This window comes from Lissotriton vulgaris, unplaced genomic scaffold, assembly GCF_964263255.1.
Source record: "Lissotriton vulgaris unplaced genomic scaffold, aLisVul1.2 SCAFFOLD_1284, whole genome shotgun sequence".
In the NCBI taxonomy this organism is placed as follows: Eukaryota; Metazoa; Chordata; class Amphibia; order Caudata; family Salamandridae; genus Lissotriton; species Lissotriton vulgaris.
The window spans coordinates 221621-241036 of NW_028253053.1; the positions used below are offsets into that span (position 1 = coordinate 221621).

General features: G+C 45.8%; 1 protein-coding gene across 1 annotated transcript in view; it reads right to left on the reverse strand.

Moving 5' to 3' along the window:
• Positions 1–19416, reverse strand: part of GARRE1 (granule associated Rac and RHOG effector 1) — a 553275-nt gene that overhangs the window by 161977 nt on the left and 371882 nt on the right. Inside the window, exon 8 of the mRNA XM_086951262.1 lies at positions 6949–7074. Coding sequence (XP_086807388.1) covers positions 6949–7074 — 126 coding nt within the window. The remainder of the gene's footprint in view (positions 1–6948; positions 7075–19416) is intronic.

The window sequence follows — 19416 nt, forward strand, 5'->3', positions numbered from 1 at the left end:
CCCACTCCTCAAACCCAGACCAAGCAGCCACCAACCTTACCCAATGGTTATCCAACAGCGCCGACATCCTAGCACCACTGAAAAAACGACAAATCAAACTAGGCAGCAAGAAGGCCTCCTGGTTCAACGATGATCTTAAGAAATCCAAGAAACTCTGTCGCTCCCTCGAGAAGGCCTGGAAAAAAGACCCAACCACCAGCACCAAGGACGCCTTCAAAAACGCCACCCGCATACACCACCAACTAATCCGAAATGCCAAGAAAGCCGCTTTCAAGGACCGTCTAGATAACAACGCCCACAACAGCAAGGAATTATTCAACATCGTCAAGGAATTTACCAACCCCTCAGCCAACTCCAACGACATCACCCCCTCTCAAGCCCTCTGCGACTCCCTAGCCTCATTCTTCCACAACAAAATTGCAGACATCCATAACAGCTTCGACAACCAACCCGGAGACCAACCCACCCAATCCCCTGCAGGACCCCCACCCCCCCTGAACATCCTCAATGACTGGAAGCCAATCTCCACTGAGGACACCATCCGTCTGATGAACTCTGTCCACTCAGGATCCCCTACAGACCCTTGCCCTCACCACATCTTTAACAAAGCAGACTCCATTATTGCACCGCACCTCCGAGACGTCATCAACTGCTCCCTCAACTCCGCAACCTTCCCGGAAAGCTGGAAACATGCCGAACTCGGCGCCCTCCTGAAGAAACCCACAGCTGACCCCACCGAACTCAAAAACTATCGCCCTATCTCACTCCTCCCATTCCCGGCCAAAGTCATCGAGAAAGCGGTCAACAACCAGCTCGCCGCATTCCTCGAAACCAACAAATCCCTCGACTCCTCACAATCTGGCTTCCGAGCCAAGCACAGCACTGAAACCGCCCTCATCGCAGCAACAGACGACATTCGAACTCTATTGGACAATGGAGACACAGTCGCCCTCATCCTCCTCGACCTCTCCGCAGCCTTCGACACGGTCTGTCATAGCACCCTTCTACAACGCCTCAGAAACGTCGGAATCCAAGGAAAAGCACTGGAATGGATCACCTCGTTCCTCTCCGGAAGAACCCAGAGAGTCCGCCTTCCACCATTCAAGTCAGAGGCCACTGAAGTCATCTGCGGCGTACCACAAGGATCTTCACTCAGCCCCACCCTCTTCAACGTATACATGAGCCCCCTCGCGATCATCGCACGCCAACACAACCTCAACATCATCTCCTACGCCGACGACACTCAACTGATCCTATCACTCACCAGAGACCCTAACACGGCCAAAACCAACCTGCACGAAGGAATGAAAGAAGTAGCCGAATGGATGAAGCACAGACGTCTGAAACTGAACTCAGACAAAACAAAGTCCTCATCCTAGGCACCTCCCCCTCCGCCTGGGATGACTCCTGGTGGCCAGAGGCCCTTGGAAAAGCACCCATCCCGACGGATCACGCACGGAACCTGGGCGTCATTCTGGACTCCTCACTCTCGATGACCAGACAAGTCAACGCTGTTTCATCATCTTGCTTCAACATTCTTCGCATGCTCAAAAAAACATTTCGCTGGATCCCTACCGAAACTAGAAAAACAGTCACCCACGCTCTGGTCACGAGCCGACTGGACTACGGAAACACCCTCTACGCCGGCACCACCGCAAAACTCCAGAAAAAACTACAACGCATCCAGAACGCCTCAGCCAGGCTCATATTAGATATCCCGCGTAAAGAACACATCTCTGGTCACCTGAAAAACCTCCTCTGGCTCCCCGTCAATAAGAGGATTACTTTCCGGCTCCTAACCCACGCACACAAAGCACTCTACGAAATCGGACCCGAATGCCTCAACACACGACTATCCTTCTACACCCCCTCCCGCCAGCTACGATCCTCCAACCAAGCCCTTGCCACTGTACCTCGCATCAACAAAACCACCATGGGAGGTAGATCCTTCTCCTAACTAGCAGCTAAAACTTGGAACTCACTTCCCACTCACCTTCGCCTTACTCAGAGCCACCTAGCATTCAGAAAGCAACTCAAAACATGGATATTTGACAAGTAATTCCCCACCCTTCTTCAAGCGCCTTGAGACCCTCTGGGTATGTAGCGCGCTATATAAATCTATTGACTTGATTTGACTAGTCCCCTTTTTGCAACTGAGGTATCACTTCTCGTAACATTGTCATTTTACATCTTTGTGTTGTTATGAATTTGTTGAGAAACCTTATGTCTAGTATTGGACACACTGTTCAGTCTACTTTTGGAATTAGGAAGTACACTGAGTAAATGCCATAGTTCTTTTCCCTTTGTGGTACCTGTTCTATCCCATCTTTGGATTCGAGTTGTTGCACCTCCTGGAGTAATTGAGATGATTCTCTTTTTGAATGTATCATCGTTTGGAGGTTGTTTTGTTAGTTCTATGCTGTAACCGTACTGTATTATGTTTAATATCCATTTGACTGAAGTGATATCTTTCCATTTCTAGAGAAAGTATTTTAATTTGCCTCCTACAGGTATAGTATGTTGAAGGAACTGTTTTTTTAAAGGATTATGCCTTTTTAATGATAGTGTCTTTGGTAGCCCACTCTGATGCTTTTGGAGAGTGGCCCCCTTTTGGAATGCAGTCACTTTGTTATGGTCTGTAATCCTCCTCGTTGTGGTTGCCCTCTTCCCAGAGGGCATCCTCAAAAGGATTGTCTTCCCTGTTGGAACTGCCAATTCTGCTGCTGCCCTTGTTTTTATCCCTGGATTACCCCTTGGTAAGTGTGTTTATATGTTTGGTGGGAGGCTGTAGGTTAATGGTTACCTCTGCCCGCTGGTCTCCTTGATGGTGTGCCTTTACGCATGCCTCTGAATTGCAGTGCGCCCATAAACCTTGCTGTTTCATTGTCTTTTTTCAGTTGATTTCGTTTTTCATCTAAAATGCTAATTAACAGCTATTCCCCATTGAACGATGAGTTTAGTATCTTATTTTGCACTCCTGGCTTAAAACCTGAGATTCTCAGCCATGCATGTCTTCTTTGGGTGATGCAGATTATCATCTGTATGCTAGATGTGTCTGCAGCGTCTAGGGCTCATTTTAAACATGTGTTTGCCATGTTTTTTCCTTCTTCCACTAAGTGGCTCACCCTTCTTTGGAACTGTTCTAGCAGGTGCTTTAGCAGTTCTCCTACCTCTTCCCAATGCTGATATGCGTGTCTGTTTATTAAAGCATTTGTGTTTGCTATGCGCCACTTAATTTCTGCACTCCTCTCGACCTTCCTCCCCATAAGGTCAATTCTCTTGCTCTCTTTGTCTGGCGGTGGTCCGCCCTTTTCCTGGCCGTGGGTGTAATGATTGAGTCAGCTGGCACCAACCCCTTGATGTACATAGGGTCCTTTGCGGAATGCTTGTATTTCTTCACACCTCTTGGTGCGACTGCTTTGCAAGTGGCAGGCTCTTTAAATGCTTCTTTCCCTTGATCCAATACACTTGGCAGCATGGAAAGAAATTGGTTCCTTGATTGAGTGGAAGCAAAGTCTCTTGTAGAAAGCATGAATGCTGCTTTTCTTCTTCTAGTTGTACTCCTTATGTGTAAAATATACGTGTTGACTGCCTCTTTTGGTGATTCGTGTCGAGATCCTGCCATCGTAGGTCTTGAACCTCCCAGGTAGCCGAGCCCACATACGTCAGTGCCTCGTCGTCGCCTTCCTCCTCGAAGAATTCCTCTCCTTCTTCTTGTGGTTCGGAAGTGGTTGGTGACTGTAAAACTGACTGCCTTTTCTTCTTCCGTTGATGTTTTCGGTGGTATCTTGAATTCTTTCAAGCTGTCGCCGAATACCTTTTTGCGTTGCAAAATATTTGCCATCTCCACTACTACTCTCTTTTTCTCGATCTCCGACGCGTGCATTTCGGCGTGGGGACCCGCAGCTTTTCTCTTCATGCTTGATGACGCAGAAACAGTCGTCGAAGTCTGTTTCGACCTCTCTCTTTTTAACATCTAAGCGTCTTTTTTTGTGACTGTCTTTCGAAGTCTTTGATTTTTTTAGGCCTTTTGCCGTCACAGAGTCCTTGTCAAAAGATCAGACGGATTATTTTTCTTTGGCGGCGTCTGCGGTCATCAACTGTTTTGACTTAGAGGCTCCTTTCGAGGACTTAAAGACATATTTTTGTGTCGTCTTGTTTTTATTTTTAGGAGGTCAATGTCTCTTACCTCTTTTGGAGTCTTCTTCTCGACCTCTACAAATGGGACATCTGTGTACTCGCCGACTTCACGGCCTTCAGCGACGTTGTCCTCCTCTTCACTGGGAGGCCTAGATCTCGAAGCGATGGTGCTGCTGGCCCCTAGCCCTTCATGTTGCAGTTGGCCCTTATTTGTCTCTCTCTTACCCTCAATGTCTTTGGGGTGAAGGCCGTGCATCCGTTGCATTCTTCCCTTCTGTAATCCAGCGGCAAACAAAGGTTGCAGACTGAATGTTGATCTTTCTGTGCATACTTATGACAATGGTTGCAGAACTTGAATGGTGTTTTGTCGATTACTGGGAGCCCCCTCCATGCGCATTCTCTGTGTTGTCGAAGTTCAGTAGTTTTCCCCTTTCAGCGCACTCCGGATAGTAGTCTGGTACGTTGAAAAACCTTGCATCTTTGTTTTGTTGAATTTCTAACTATTTTCGTCTATTCTTCTCTCCAAATCTCCGGAGCTCCTTATGTATAGATCCAGACCCAACGGCAGAAAAAAAGAATCTGAAGATGGTGACCAAAGGTGGGAGCTTCGAGAGTAAGCACGTCGACGTCACAAGAGGACACCAAGTGGTGATATGTTCACGCCCACCAACAAAAAAAAGAAAAGAAAAGAAAAAAAGGCATACAACAATTCTGGACCCAACCACTAGATGGCGGAATAATGCTTAGCATGTGAATCCAGAAAAGATTCACACTGCAAAACAAGTTACTTACCTTCAGTAATGATCTTTCTAGTGGATATTTATCTAATCTGATTTCTCTCTTTAGAATATTCCCAAACTACCAGACTTGAGCCGGAAAACATTTCTCCATAGCAACGCTACTATGAACTGCTAGGTGATGCCATCTGGTTCCACGCTGATTCCACACCACTCTGGAAAAGCATAAACTCTGTGAACTGATGCCAGTTTCTTCTCTTTTCCCCTTTTCGAACCGTCAACAATCATTGGCATAAGTGTACTCAATACTACCTTGAATGTTTTTAGATATTAAAAAGAGGCCACATCAGAGAACTGTGGGGTGGGAGGATAGTGAAGAATATGTGGTTAGAGTATCCACCATGAAAAGCAGATACTCTAACTACACATTCTTCACCTCTGAACTCCAGGATTGTTCCAATAACTGGGTCCTATGCGGAGGAGTCATTTGGGATTCTGGCTCATTGATAGTCAACCCCAAAGATGTCAAGCGGGTAGCTGTCATCTGGCTGTGGTCAATGACTGGCTGTGGCGAGCCCACCTTCAGGTTATCAGTGTTCCTGTACCGCAATGCCTGGCTTTACAGGATCACTGATAAACCCAACATTCAAAGATGGGCCACAACCCCCACCTTCGCTTTTGTGAACATTCAAGGAGTGCTGGTGAGGTCTAAAGGAAGTAGAGCAAACGGAAAATGCTCCTGGCCTACCATGAACTGCAGATAACATCTGTGAGACTGCAGAACTGGTATCTGGTAATACGAATGCTGCAGGTTTAAGGACACCATCCAGATCAGAGCAGACAGGATCTGAGCAGGCCTGGTCATTCTGAATTTGTCCTTCCACAGGAAGGCATTCAGAGGCCGGAGGTCAAAATAGATTTGAAGTCCCCATAGTCCTTCGGAAACAGGAAATCTCAAGAGTAACAACACTCCCCTTTCAGAGTCCACAACCCTCTCAACTGCACCTTTGGAGAGCAGCAGCTACAACTGCTATAACATGATAGGCAGGTGCTTGACGGAAATGCACTCTGATGGGCGTGGAAAAGTGGTGTGATTGAAAGAAAAGGGATTCTATAACCATACCGAAATATTTTCCAAGACCCCTCTTTGAGGCCCCAAGCCTGCCACTGCATCCAAAGACCTGCATGGTGTATCCTCACTTCTAGTACTCTTCACTTGGCCACAGCTGTTCTAAGACCAGCAAAGGCTCACATGGGTCTAAGGTGGGGGCAGAAAGAGCAGTCACTACCTGAAACCAACAAGTTGTATTTAGGCACTATGATTTCATCTATTTGGGCACTTTGATTTCATCCTCAACAACTACGAGCCACCATCTTGGGATGCCAAGAGCGAAGGGAGCGTTGATAGTCAAGCACCACCAAACAGGTTGCTTCCTGTGGGCAGAAGAGTATGCTGAATAGGGAAATAATTCATTCTAGGGGGTACCTGGCCTGGATCTCAGTAGAGGTGCCCAGGCCACACCTCTAGTTTTGCATGCGGTTTCTAAACAAAACTGTACAAAATAGGTTGGCAAGTGCTAAACAGAATGGAGAATGCTTTTGATACAGATATTAATAAATACTGGAAAACAGGTTCACTTGCACTCTAAATAAAACAAAATATGTGATTAGAGAAACTGAAAAGTGTCAGTGTCTCAGTACCGAACTCCCGCATTTTGGGATTAGAAAAAGGAACCCTATTAGCGTGATGTGCCATGAGTCACAGTAGTTAAATCATTCCTAGGTAATGTTTCGCGTACATAGTATGACCTAAAAAAAACCCCACATAACCGCACATGTGGCTAAGTGTGTATGGTTGCCCTTTTCAGGAATTAACAATGTTTACTAAATATAGATTTGACCCACCTTTGATAAAGGCTTGTGTAATTTAATTTCTGAATTTTAATGCAGTGATTATGTGAATGCTGGAAAAATGTTGTACAAGTCTTTATTTACAAATCTTTTGCCCAGTAGGTAAGTATAGTAATTACATTATACATTTGTGTGGTGAAACACAGCAACTGTGACATACCTGCCGTCCTTCCATCTACTAATATCAAACACAGCAGTATAGAGTACATCTACTAGTCCCAAAGTCTTCTCTGGGTCAAGACTTCTTTGCAATAACGACATAGTTGCTGGGTCTTCTTTCAGACACCTATTAAAACATGCACATGTTAGAAAGCATTGCAATGTTTGGCACTTATGAGCAAAACTAAAATCGTGTATCACACTAATCAAATTACTGCTCATGAAACATTTTCAAAGTTATCAAAATAAAGATCACTACAATGCAGGATCCTGCCATTACTTCAACATATAAAATATTTACTGTGTGCTATTCACGATAATACTGTTTGTAGAATTCGTGAATAACTCCAAAATGTACGAGCATTACACAGCTATAGCAACATAATTCATGCGGTTGCTTGGTTACACGCCTTAAGGTACCACATCTATTAAGTTCTCATACTGGCCAAAAAACAACATGTCAGCCATGCACTCAGCAGTGAGGAGGAATCAGACAGAAACTGGACTGCTTCACAAACTGCCCAGAGGTAGAAAGTGCCATACTGCCCAGAGGAAGTAAGTGCCATATAAATAATGTAATCTGACCACTTGCAAGTGCTTAAGACCTTATACGAGTTATGGAAAGTGCCTCATAAATAACCATGCAACTTGTTTCACAATGATTGAATACTCTTGGGCAGGCAAGAGATAAAGAATTTGCTGCCAAGGTGTTTGCTGTATGGGATTAGTTGGCATGTGGGCAAACTAAAGATGCAGAGAAATGTTTGCAGAAACGAAGTGCTTGAACTGAGCTACAGGGCAGGAAGAGAGTAGGTGCGCCGAGAGAGATTGCGTGATTCTGGAGCAGAAGAGAGGGAGAGCAAGAGTGTGTGTTTATATCACTCAGTGTGGTTCCAGAATGGTTTTAAACTGCCATGTGATGGAATCCTCTGGCACATAGCCCATAGAAGGTTGTATGTATGGCTTTTACATAGGGACATCAATGAACAAAACACAAGTAATACATTAATATGTTTTCCTAAGCACTTAACTGAGACTACCCCATAATGTGAACCAACAAGGGTAGTCGAGTAAAAACAATTCTAACAGATTGATGCCGAATTATTCTCTTTACTCTGCCCTTTCGGATTCTCCCTTAGTGGGCGTGTGTGGTATTAACCTATGATACCGCTTCCCACTGTCATGACCAACCCGCTCACTCGACCGAGTTCTCGGTTACTGTAGCAACCTCTCCCAAGCCTCGATCCCGGGAGAGTCAACGGTGATTGGCTCCCGGCCTAACGTGACTAAGGGTTTATCGACCCCGCCCTATCCAGGAAGTTAGATCCTGGGTATATACCTCTAGGCTGAATCAGTCTGCCAGGGACTTCCACGGGGCGTAACGAACAGGAACCAAGTAGGTTTTCGGACCGATGAGCAGAAGCCACAAGTAAGTTGCGCACCACTGTTCGCACGGGAAACGGCAATCTTACAAGTGTAGACGCGACGTCGCCCATGTCGATGTGTACGTCGCTCATGCCGATTTGTACCCGTTTCTGTATTTCTCCCTCTAGATGAAGTGAGCTGGGCTCTTGGAACCCGGATTCCCATGTAGCGGACTTATACCGCTCGCAAAGTAAGCCAAATGTCTTACATAACTCGGGACTTCACAGTGCTGCAACCTCAACAGTTAATATCCTGACTCTGGGATTCTTAATTGTAGCGCCCCGGGAATATGTTAGACATCTACATCCCATAAAATCTAATGTTAATTCACCCAGAATATAGGCCAGTTTCACCCCCTGAGCGGTCCCGGGGAATTATCCACCCATGCACAAACCAGTAAAAGATTTAATTGCACCTCCCTACACCATCTAGAGGGAACAGGTGCCATTATAACGATCAGCAAGGGTCAAAATTGCAATCACTCGCGTATTTGTTAAGTGTACATCAATGTCTGTCCACTTGTGTATGTGATCCCAACCCCCATCCCCCATTTTTCTCTACAGGTTTTTTGCTTTTTCTTCCAGACAGGGGAGAAGACCATCAAACTTTTGCTAAGGCCCACATTTTGTGGACCTGTTTTTCTTTGTGACCGAGGGTAGGCCGTACCTTAGCAAGTACGTACCTCCCAGGTCACTGTTTCTGGTCCTGACGAAAACCCATAATCATATGATGGTTGAAACATGTAGACCTATTTTCTTTTCCTTTGTAACAATTCACATAGCACACTTTTGCTATTTTTAAACACGACACGTCTTGAGACACCGAAGTCTTCCTAATTAGGCATAGGTGTCACACCCCTTTTTATGGGGGTTCAAACACTCAGGAATAAAATCTTGTAGTGAGTACCTTTTGAACCCTTTTTAAATCACTTCCCCTCTTTTAAAGTTATTACACATATAAGAAGAACAAAACCCGCTCCACTGTAACCAGGTGTCTAAGCACACCTTGTCGGCACTCGGCCTTCGGGGTGGGACCCCAGTGATGAAGCATGTCACCAACCAGGTTGGTGAGTGAGGGGTCTTAAAAAAAGGACATGCGCTGTCCTGCTAAGGTTGGGCACATCGTGCTCTGAATGAGCCTTAAGCTCTAGGTACAGAATTTCTCTGCTACCTACCCAGGGGGTACTTCTCCTTTGTTTGCTTACCTGCAAGAGTAACCAGAGCTTACCTTCTTTACAGTAGCCAAAGTTCGGGAACAGCAGATGAACAAAGGCACCAAAGTTCTCTCTTTCCTACACCAACCAAATTCTTCAGAAGCAAAGATGGACATTTGAAGCAATGAAGAGGAAACTTAGGTAAAAAACGAACTATGCTATGCTACTCCCAACAAAATTGTAGATCCTGGAGGAGAGAAAGATGTGACACTTCATTAACCCGGACGACACTTGGGAATGGCTGGAGTTCCAGGAGTGCAAGGCTATAGGTGAGAGAAGGCTGTGGGAGAGGAGGGCCTGATCGCTGGCCCGACTAGTTAATAACAAGGGCAAGAACTTCAGAAAGCCTCATTGATAAAGACACACCAGATGAGGTTGAATAAGCGTAAGGGTTCAGCATCCTTGAACCAGCAACGACAGAGAGGAAAAGGATCCAAACTCTGGAGATGAACGATGAGTAAGAAGGAAAATGCTACTTACCAGTATGCATCTGTTCTTGGCATGTAGAGCTGCAGATTCTTACACTGTGCATTAGATCGCCACCTGGTGTTGGGCTCGGATGATTGCATGCTGTTGTCGTCTTGGAAGAAGTCTTTGAGGTCACGAGATAGGGGACTCCTCCCTTGAACGATAGTGCGCATGGGCATTAGCTCCATCCTTGGATTGTTTTTTGCCATGATTGGAAATGATAGAGTTTGTAGAAAGAAAAAAGGATGTCCATGCGTGTACATCTAATTAAGATAGAACTGGAACAGATACAGGCCCCGGGGAGGCGTGTAAGAATCTGCAGCTCTACATGCCAAGAACAGATGCATACTGGTAAGTAGCATTTTCCGTTCAAGGCATATGAGCTGCAGATCTTACACTGTGCATAGATTGTACAGCAGTGTCTTCCCTTAGCGGTGGTCACCTGTATCTGTTGCAGTAGTTTGAAAGAGGGGGTTGGGGATAGCTTGCCCTACTGCAGCTTGCTGCTTAGCTTGCACATCAACACAATAGTGTTTAGTGAAGGTGTGTGTTGTAGACCATGTTGCTGCCTTGCAAATGTCTTCTAGGGGAATGTTCCCTAAGAAAGCCATGGAGGCTCCTAGTTTGTGTGTGGCGTGCGCCCTAGGAGGAACTGTTAATGTAAGTTATTGATAGCATATTAGTATACATTTTACAATACACCTTGCAATTCCAGATTTAGAGACGGGGTTGCCTTTATGTGCTGTAGAGAAAGCTACAAACAATTGCTTTGTGAAAGGATTTGGACCTATCTATATAATAAAGGAGAGCTCTTTTAACGTCTAGTGTGTGTAGGGCTGTTTCTGCTACAGAGTCTGGGTTTGGAAAAACACTGGTAACTCTACAGATTGGTTTAAATGAAACTGAGTAATGACTTTTGGAAGGAATTTGGGATTTGTTCTGAGAACCACTTTATTACGGTGTAATTGTAAAAATGGTTCTTGTATAGTGAAAGCTTGAATCTCACTTACTCTCCTAAGAGAGGTAATAGCTACCAGAAAAGCTGTTTTCCATTTGAGGAATTGCAGTTCACATTTGGTTAGAGGTTCAAAAGGTGGTCCCATGAGTCTTGTAAAAACAATGTTTAGGATCCACAATGGAGAGGGTGGTAACCTAGGCGGAATCATTCTTTTTAATCCTTCCATAAATGCTTTAATAGCAGGTACTCTAAATAGAGACAGTTGTTGTCTATTTTGTAAATATGCCGCAATTGCTGCCAGATATAGGCATACAGATGAATATGCCAAATTACATCTTTGTAAATGTATAAGGTAACAAATGATATTTTGGATGGAAGCATCTAGGGGATCAATTTGGTTATCGTTGCAGTAAATGGCAATATCTTTTCCATTTAGCAGCATAGCAAGCTCTAGTAGTAGGTCACCTGGCTTCTTTAATGACATTCATACAGTCTGGTGGTAGGTTAAGATAACCAAACTCTAAGACCTCAGGAGCCAGATCGCCAGATTCAGTTGTCTTGGGTCTGGGTGTCTGATGTCTCTATGGTTCTGCGTTAGCAGGGATGGTGTCAGACGTAGCTTTTGGTGTGGAACTAGGGATAGTTCTAGCAGAGTTGTATACCACGGTTGGCGTGCCCATGTGGGAGCTACTAAAATCAGTTTGAGCGACTGTTGACGTAGCTTGCACACTATTAGTGGTATTAGTGGTAGTGGCGGAAAAGCGTACTCAAATCTGCCTGACCAGTTCATCCATATCGCATTGCCCTTGGACAGCGGGTGTGGAAACCTGGCGGCGAAGGTTGGACATTTTGCATTTTCGTGTGTGGCGAACAGATCTATGGATCTGTGGATGACCCCACTTGTGAAAGAATAGTTGAAGAATTTGCGGATGTAGTTCCCATTCGTGAATCTGTTGCGTCTGTCGACTTAACAGATCTGCTATCTGATTGTGAACTCCTGGAATGTGTTCTGCTAACAGATATATGTTTTGTGGAATGGCCCATCTCCAAATGTTCTGTGCAAGCTGGGACAGCTGTAGAGAGTGTGTACCCCCCGTTTTTGTATATAGTACATAGCTGTCATGTTGTCCGTCTGGATTAAGACAGCTTTGTTTTGTACTTGCAATGTTTTGAGGGCTAAGAATATTGCTAGCAGCTCTAGGTGATTGATATGGAATGATTTTTGTTGATTGATCCATTGCCCTTGAGTTGTATGATGCAGGAGATGGGCTCCCCATCCTGGGAGAGATGCTTCTGCTGTAAGTACTATTTGTGGAACAGGTTCGAGGAACGGCCGCCCTTTTGTCAAGTTTTTGCTGTTCCACCACTGCAGAGAGCGATATGTGCAGCTGTCTACGAACACCAGGTCTATTAGTTGTCATTGAGCCTGATTCCACTGTTGTGCTAGACATTCCTGTAACAGAAGCATTTGCAGTCTTGCATATGGTACAATGAAGATGCAAGATGCCATCATGCCTATTAGTCTCATGAACACTCTGGCTGGGACAGAGTGTTGATGTTGGAACTTTGTGACTAAGGCTTGAATGCTCTGTATCCTTGCTGGACTGGGATACGCTAGAGCTGTAGACGTGTTTATTGTAGCCCCTAAATATTGAGGTACATGAGAGTGCTGTAGGTGCGACTTGATGTGGTTCATTGTGAACCCTAAGTCGTGGAATGTTTGAATTGTCTGGTGTGTGTTGGGCACACTGATTGAATGACTTGGCTTTTATGAGCCAATCGTCTAGATAAGGGAAGACATGTATCTGTTGTCTTCTGAGATGTGCTGCTACTACTGCTAGGCACTTTGTGAACACTCTTGGTGCAGTTGTTACCCCGATTGTGAGAAGGATGTATAGGAATGTGGAAGTAGGCATCTTTTAGATCTAGTGTTGTAAGGAAGTTGCCTTGTTGCAGCAATGGGAGCACTTGTTGTAAAGTGATCATATGAAAATGATCTGAGTGTATATAGTGATTGAGGGGCCTGAGGTCGAGAATTGGTCTTAGTGTCCCGTCCTTTTTGGGTATTAGAAAATACAGCGAGTAAACCCCTGTTCCTTGATGTTGTAAAGGAACTATTTCTATTGCGTTCTTTTGAAGAAGTGATAGGACTTCTTGTTTGAGCACTGTAAGATGCTCTGCAGACATTGGACGCTGCCTGGGTGGTATGTGTGGAGGGATGGCTGTAAGTTCAAAGCAGTAGCCATACTGGATAATTTGTCTTACCCACCTGTCTGTTGTAATGGAATTCCAGACAGGTAGGAACTGTGTTAGTCTGCCCCCCGTAGGTGAGGAGTGCCTTTGGGGGAGCAGAGGGAAGTCACTGTTTTGTGGTGGAAGAGGTTTGATTATTGTTGTTACCTCGACCTCTTCCTTTATTGTTGTTGCCTCTATAGCCTCCTCTAAAATATCCTTTACTGGAGATGCCTGTGTATTGGATTTGAAGGAAGCTGTATTGTCTGCTCCAGTTTGTTTGGAGCCTCCTCTATAGAAGGAGCCTCTAGCTTGTGTGGATTGCAAAGCTCCCATAGATTTGGCTGTATCTGTATCTTTTTTCATTTTCTCAAGTGCTGTGTCTACCTCTGGTCCAAACAATTGATGTTGGTTGAATGGCTGATTTTAGATGGTAAGTTTGCACTTCCTGCTTAAATCCTGAAATGCGTAGCCACACATGACGTCTAAGTAGGACACTAGTGTTTACAGCTATAGATGCAGTGTCTGCTACATCAATTGTACTCTTGATTGAGGCATTTGAAATTAACTTGCCTTCTAGTATAAGGTCGTTTGCCTGTGCCTTATATTGGTCAGGAAGATGTTGCATTAATTTTTCTATCTGATCATAATGAGCCCGGTCATATCTTGCAAGGAGGGCTTGCGTGTTAGCTATACGCCATGTATTAGTAGCTTGTGCAGCTATTCTTTTGCCTGAAGCATCTATCACCTTAGATTCTTTATCAGGGAGTGGTGCTTCACCTGATGTTTTTGAGTTTGCTCTTTTTCTAGCAATTGAGACAACTAGGGAATGTAAGGGTAGCTGTCCTTTAATGTAGGCTGGATCACCAGGAGCAGGTCTGTATTTTCTCAGTTCTAGGGTTTAGGATCCAAGCACGTGCAGGATCTTTAAATATCTCTGGAGCATGTTTGATGACCCCTTTGATCATAGGAAGAATTTGAACAGACCTTTGTGATTGTTCAAACGTATCTAATAAAAAATCTTCCTCTTCCTCATCTGAATGCATGGTGACCCCATGATAAATGGCAGCCCTATTCAGTAAGTGCCCAAAACGGATATGGTCTTCTGGGAGAAAAGGTTTTGATGGATACGACTGTGGGTCAGGAATATCTGGCACATCCTGTGGGTTTGGGTAGTCCCCATCTGGATCATTAACAGGGTTGGGAAAAGGCTCTTCGGGGTCTACCCATTCCCCTATGCTATACTCATCATTTTGAGGTGTATGTGGTAAAGAATGAGGAGAGTGTTCAGGAGAATTCTGAGGTGAATTTTTAGGAGGAACAGGAGATGAAAGAGAAGTAAGTATAGGAGAAGAAGGGTGCATAGGAGATGTGGCACTACAGGTGTAGGTGCTGTGTCTAATTTTCTTTTCCTGTGTGGTGTAGTGGATACATGACCTGTCTTTGGGTCAATGTAGATCTTCTTTTGTAGAGGATCAGGTTGGTAAAGTTCTTCTCCTTATCGAACCTTTGCCGGTACCGATTTTTTCTGTTCCGGGTGTGGTTGCTGCTTGTCTTTAGTCTTAGGAGTTGTAACTGTGTCCTTTGGCGTAGATTTTGGCATCGAAGGTGTTGTTTTCGGAGTCGCAGGCTGTTTCGATGGCTTGAGCGCATCAGAATCAGGCCTTGTAGGTTTCGGTAACGAAGATATTGGCTTTGAAGTGGAAGCTGGTCTCGTCGGCTTCAAGGCGTCAGATGCTGGCTTCATAGTTTGGTCTTTAGAAGTCGACAGTTTCGTAGCTGAGACTTCTTTCAGTTTCGGAGCCGAGGGAGCTGGTGGGATCGGCACGTGCGGCTTGCTCGGTAAGGAGCTACCGGAAGGCTTGAGTATTTTCTTCGGAGCCGGGCTCGATGGCAGGGCTTTCGAAGTGCGTTTTCGGTCGCGACTGGGCCCCGGAGATGGAGTGTTGACCTTTGCCTTCGATTTGGGTGGTGGTTATGGGGACGGGGCAGTAGTACTCATGCGCTGACCCGATGGTACGGAGCCATCTGAGTCATCTGCCTCTGATACAATTTGGAGATCGTCTGAATCTTCTTCGGGAACGAGCGGAATTTCTTCGAAGATATCCACCGGTTCCGGGGCCGATCTCTGCATGTCGTGTCGACGGGCCCTCCGATCTCGAAAGGTTTTCTTGGATCGAAAGGACGCACAGGCTGTGCAGCTGGATTTGTCGTGTTCTGGCAATAAGCACAGGTTACACACCTCGTGATGGTCACTGTGTGGGAACTTTGCTCCACAGTTAGGGCATCTTTTGAATGGTGTCCTTTTCATGAGGTGTAGGCCTCACGGCGTGGATAGGCCCAACGGGCGGCGACCGGAATTGAGCTGAGGGAGTCGAGACGATGTTTGTCAATATCGAAAGTAGTTTGGTGAAGTTTGAATACGTTTTTTCGTGTCAAAGTACTTGAAAAGTATATTTCGAACCGGAGCGGAAAAATTTCATCCGAACCCAGTGGCGGAAAAAAACAACCTAAGGATGGAGCCGATGCCCATGCGCACTATCGTCCAAGGGAGGAATTACCTATCTCGTGACTACAAAGACTTCTTCCAAGATGACAACATGGAATCATCAGAGCCCAACACCAGGTGGCGATCTAATGCACAGTGTAAAATCTGCAGCTCATATGCCTCGAACATTACATTATGGTAAAATGCTAATAATGACAAAAGGATAATACATACAGATAAGGCAGGATTTATACCATCACAGAACACTGCTATGAATATCCGTAGACTCCTACAACTCTTGGAAGCCCATTCATACAGAAAAGAGGAGGCCTGTGTTCTGGCAGTTGACATCGAGAAAGCTTTTGATAGCCTCGAGTGGCAGTATTTTTTTAATGTGATGAGAGCATTTGGCCTGGGGGAACGGTTTGTAGAATGGACGGCAATCCTCTACAAAAACTCTACCACCAGCGTTAGAGTGAGGGGGGAGGGAGGTGGGGGGGCTGATCTCAGACGGCTGCCCAGTGGGAAGAGGAACGAGACAGGGCTGCCCGTTGTCGCCCCTGCTGTTTGTGCTGGCAATGGAACCTTTAGCCGTGCATGCCAGATCGGGTAGATATTACCAGGGATTGGAGGTGGCAGGACAGCTGCAATATATAGCACTATATGCAGATGACATCCTGATGTTCCTGGCTAATTCCGGAGAGGCTATACGAGGAGCCAAGGATCTCTTGAGCGCACTGGGGATTGTCGCTGGGCTTAAAGTAAACTGGGCCAAGTCGTGTCTCTTTCCTACACACTTTGTGAGGGTTGGACCTCTAACAACGGAAGACGTGACGTAGGAAAATAGATGCCTCACCACTTAGGTGTCCAGATTTCTCATGACCCTGTAGATCTGTTTGAGGGTAATATAGGACGTGCCATATAAAGCACCAAGGGCAACTTAGAGTTTTGGGGAACCCTCCCACTGTCTGTAGCGTGCAGGGTGGCATTGGTAAAAGTAGCACACTGTCTAGACGTCTCTACTATTTTGGGTCGCTTTCAGTTTGGACTCCACCCAGAACTTTCGCTCAACTCAATACACTGGTTACAGGGTTTTTATAGGGCACGGGAAGGCGGAGGGTAGCACTCTCCTCAATGATGAGACCTAGAGCAGAGGGGGGGGGGGGTTTGCGGTGCCGGATTTCGGAGCATACTATCATGCCGCGCAACTCCAGTGGTTCACGAAATGGATGGCAGGACGCCTTAGGAACACCACGGACCCGGGAGGTTTGGAACTGAGCTTGCAGCTTCTGTCCAGGGTGTTGTTGCGCCTTCCTCTGAGAGATCAGGCAGCCTTCTCGGACCTTCAGACTGTGCGAAAGTGCTGGAACCGGGCGCTCAGAAGGGGCACAGATGAGAACACCATGAGTGATAGATCTCCCCTTAGGAGTATGCGAGGCACTGCCGCATGGGGGAGATAGGCATAGACTACAGGCACGGAAAGAAGCAGGAGTCTCAACTATAGTGAACTTATAAGAGGACAACACCTTGCTCCCGTTCAATGATCTACTGGAGCGCCACGACATCCCGAGAGGGGATTTCCCACTACATGCTGCCCTGACAATGGCTATCCGCACGCATTGGCAAGGAGGGATGGAGGAGCCCCAGGCCTCCCTGGCATGTCAATATATATTAATAGCTGCTGGAACTTTCAAAGCTGTAACCTGCCTTTATAGACTTACAAAGGAAGCGCGCCGACCCTTAACAGCCTTACGTATCAAATGGGAGGAAGATTTAGGCGAGGCAATTGACGAGAAGCCATGGGGCGAGATAGTGGAAAGGGCTTGGAAAAGCACTCGGAATGTACGCTTACAGCTGATACACTACTATGTCCTGCATAGGGCATACCTCACCCCAGGTAAGATTAATGAATACTTCAGAGCCCTGACTGCCTGCCCAAGATGCAATCTGGAAGGTGATGGGTTTTTGCACATGTTCTGGGAATGCCCGCATTGGGGAGAATTCTGGCGAGGGGTGACGACTGGGTTAGCAGCTGTAATTGAAAGGGATGTAGTATTATCTCCAGGGTATTGTCTACTAAATTGGTTACCTCACACTGCTAGAAACAAGATCACAAGCAAGTTCATAGACTTAGGGCTGGTGCTAACTAAAAGGGAAGTCACTAGTCACTGGAAAATGAGAAGTGGTCCCAGCGTAGTTAGATGGAAAAGGGAACTTGTGAAGTGGGCGGAATGTGAAGGGACCTTCCGACTACAAATGGCCCAAGAACCAGAAATGAAAAGATGTTGGAGGCAGCGAGGGCATGGGGGGCCTTAGTAGACCTGATGAAGCATCCGTCTGACGATGATGATGAAAACCCTATCGGGGAAGAGCCCCCTGCAGTAGGCTGAGCTCTTGGCGCATCCACGGACTTAAATTGCTGGCCAAGTAATTGGGCTGCGTGCATGATGCACATTCCATACACAACCCTATCAAGAAGCTGAACCCACCTACGTAACATACATAGTATTTTGCTGGATTGTTCAACAACTATATACATAAGGTTCAGAGATTTCGTGACTTGCCGGGGGGGAGGTATGGGAGTCCATAGAGGGCTGGGGGTAGTTTGAGGGGAAATGGGGGGGGGGTATTGGTGATGGTAGTTGTTTGATGTTAATTGAGGAGTGGCAATCCGAGGAATCTTATCTATTTGTGTGCTTCGCGCAGCACGGCAGGGAGAAGAACTGAGGGTGAATCCTCATTTGCAAAAGTTATGTTATTAATCTAAGGGTGAAAGACAACTCACGCATTGGGGAAGGCAGTCAGTTCAAACCCAGTCATATATGGCAGCAGAAGGGGGGATAATGGGGGTGTTTCTGTTATGTTGTTTAGCAAAGTATACTTTTATGAGCAACAAAATCCACTGATCACATATGAATTATGCAGGTATGTCTTGTCGATCATTACACGCACAAAAAGGCAACGATACACAACTTAAGATCTTCATGTGGAATGTGAAAGGATTGAGCTACAAGATTAAAAGTGGGGCATTGGTTTGTCCTAATGTACATAAACCGTATGTGGCAATGTTAAAAGCAGCCCATCTGTGGTTGGAATAACTGAAAATTATTGGGAAGAAAGAAAGAAATGGGCATGCAGGGTACACATTAAAGTCAAGGGGGGACAGTGGCTCAGATCCTGGAATGAGTGGATATTATATTGCAAGCCCAACTGCTACCTTAATTGGGGAGGGGATGAATTTAACCAAGTTCTCGCCATCTGACAAATTGTCACAATACATGGGGGGGAGAGATCACAAAACTGTAGGAATTCACTGCGGCTATGAGGTTCTGGGACATATGGTGAGGTGGGAACCGCGACGCTTCTCAGTTCTAGGCTGTTTCCATCTGTCACATAGTACAGAAGGGTCACAAAAGTGTGATACCTTGCAAGAGAGATAACTGGCCATTCCTCATGATGAATACAAAAAGTGATGGATGGAATGCATGAATTAATCTCAGCCACTGGTACGTACTTTGGCCACATTCATAAATATTTTGCACACCATGCCACCTCAGTTTGGACCCAGCCATATGCAAATCAGTCTTGACCCTGCACCATTGGAAAACATCCAGCCCAAACTGCCAGGCCTGGTCCTTCCAGAACCAGAACACAAGAAACACAGGACCGGTTTTGGCCCTCATCA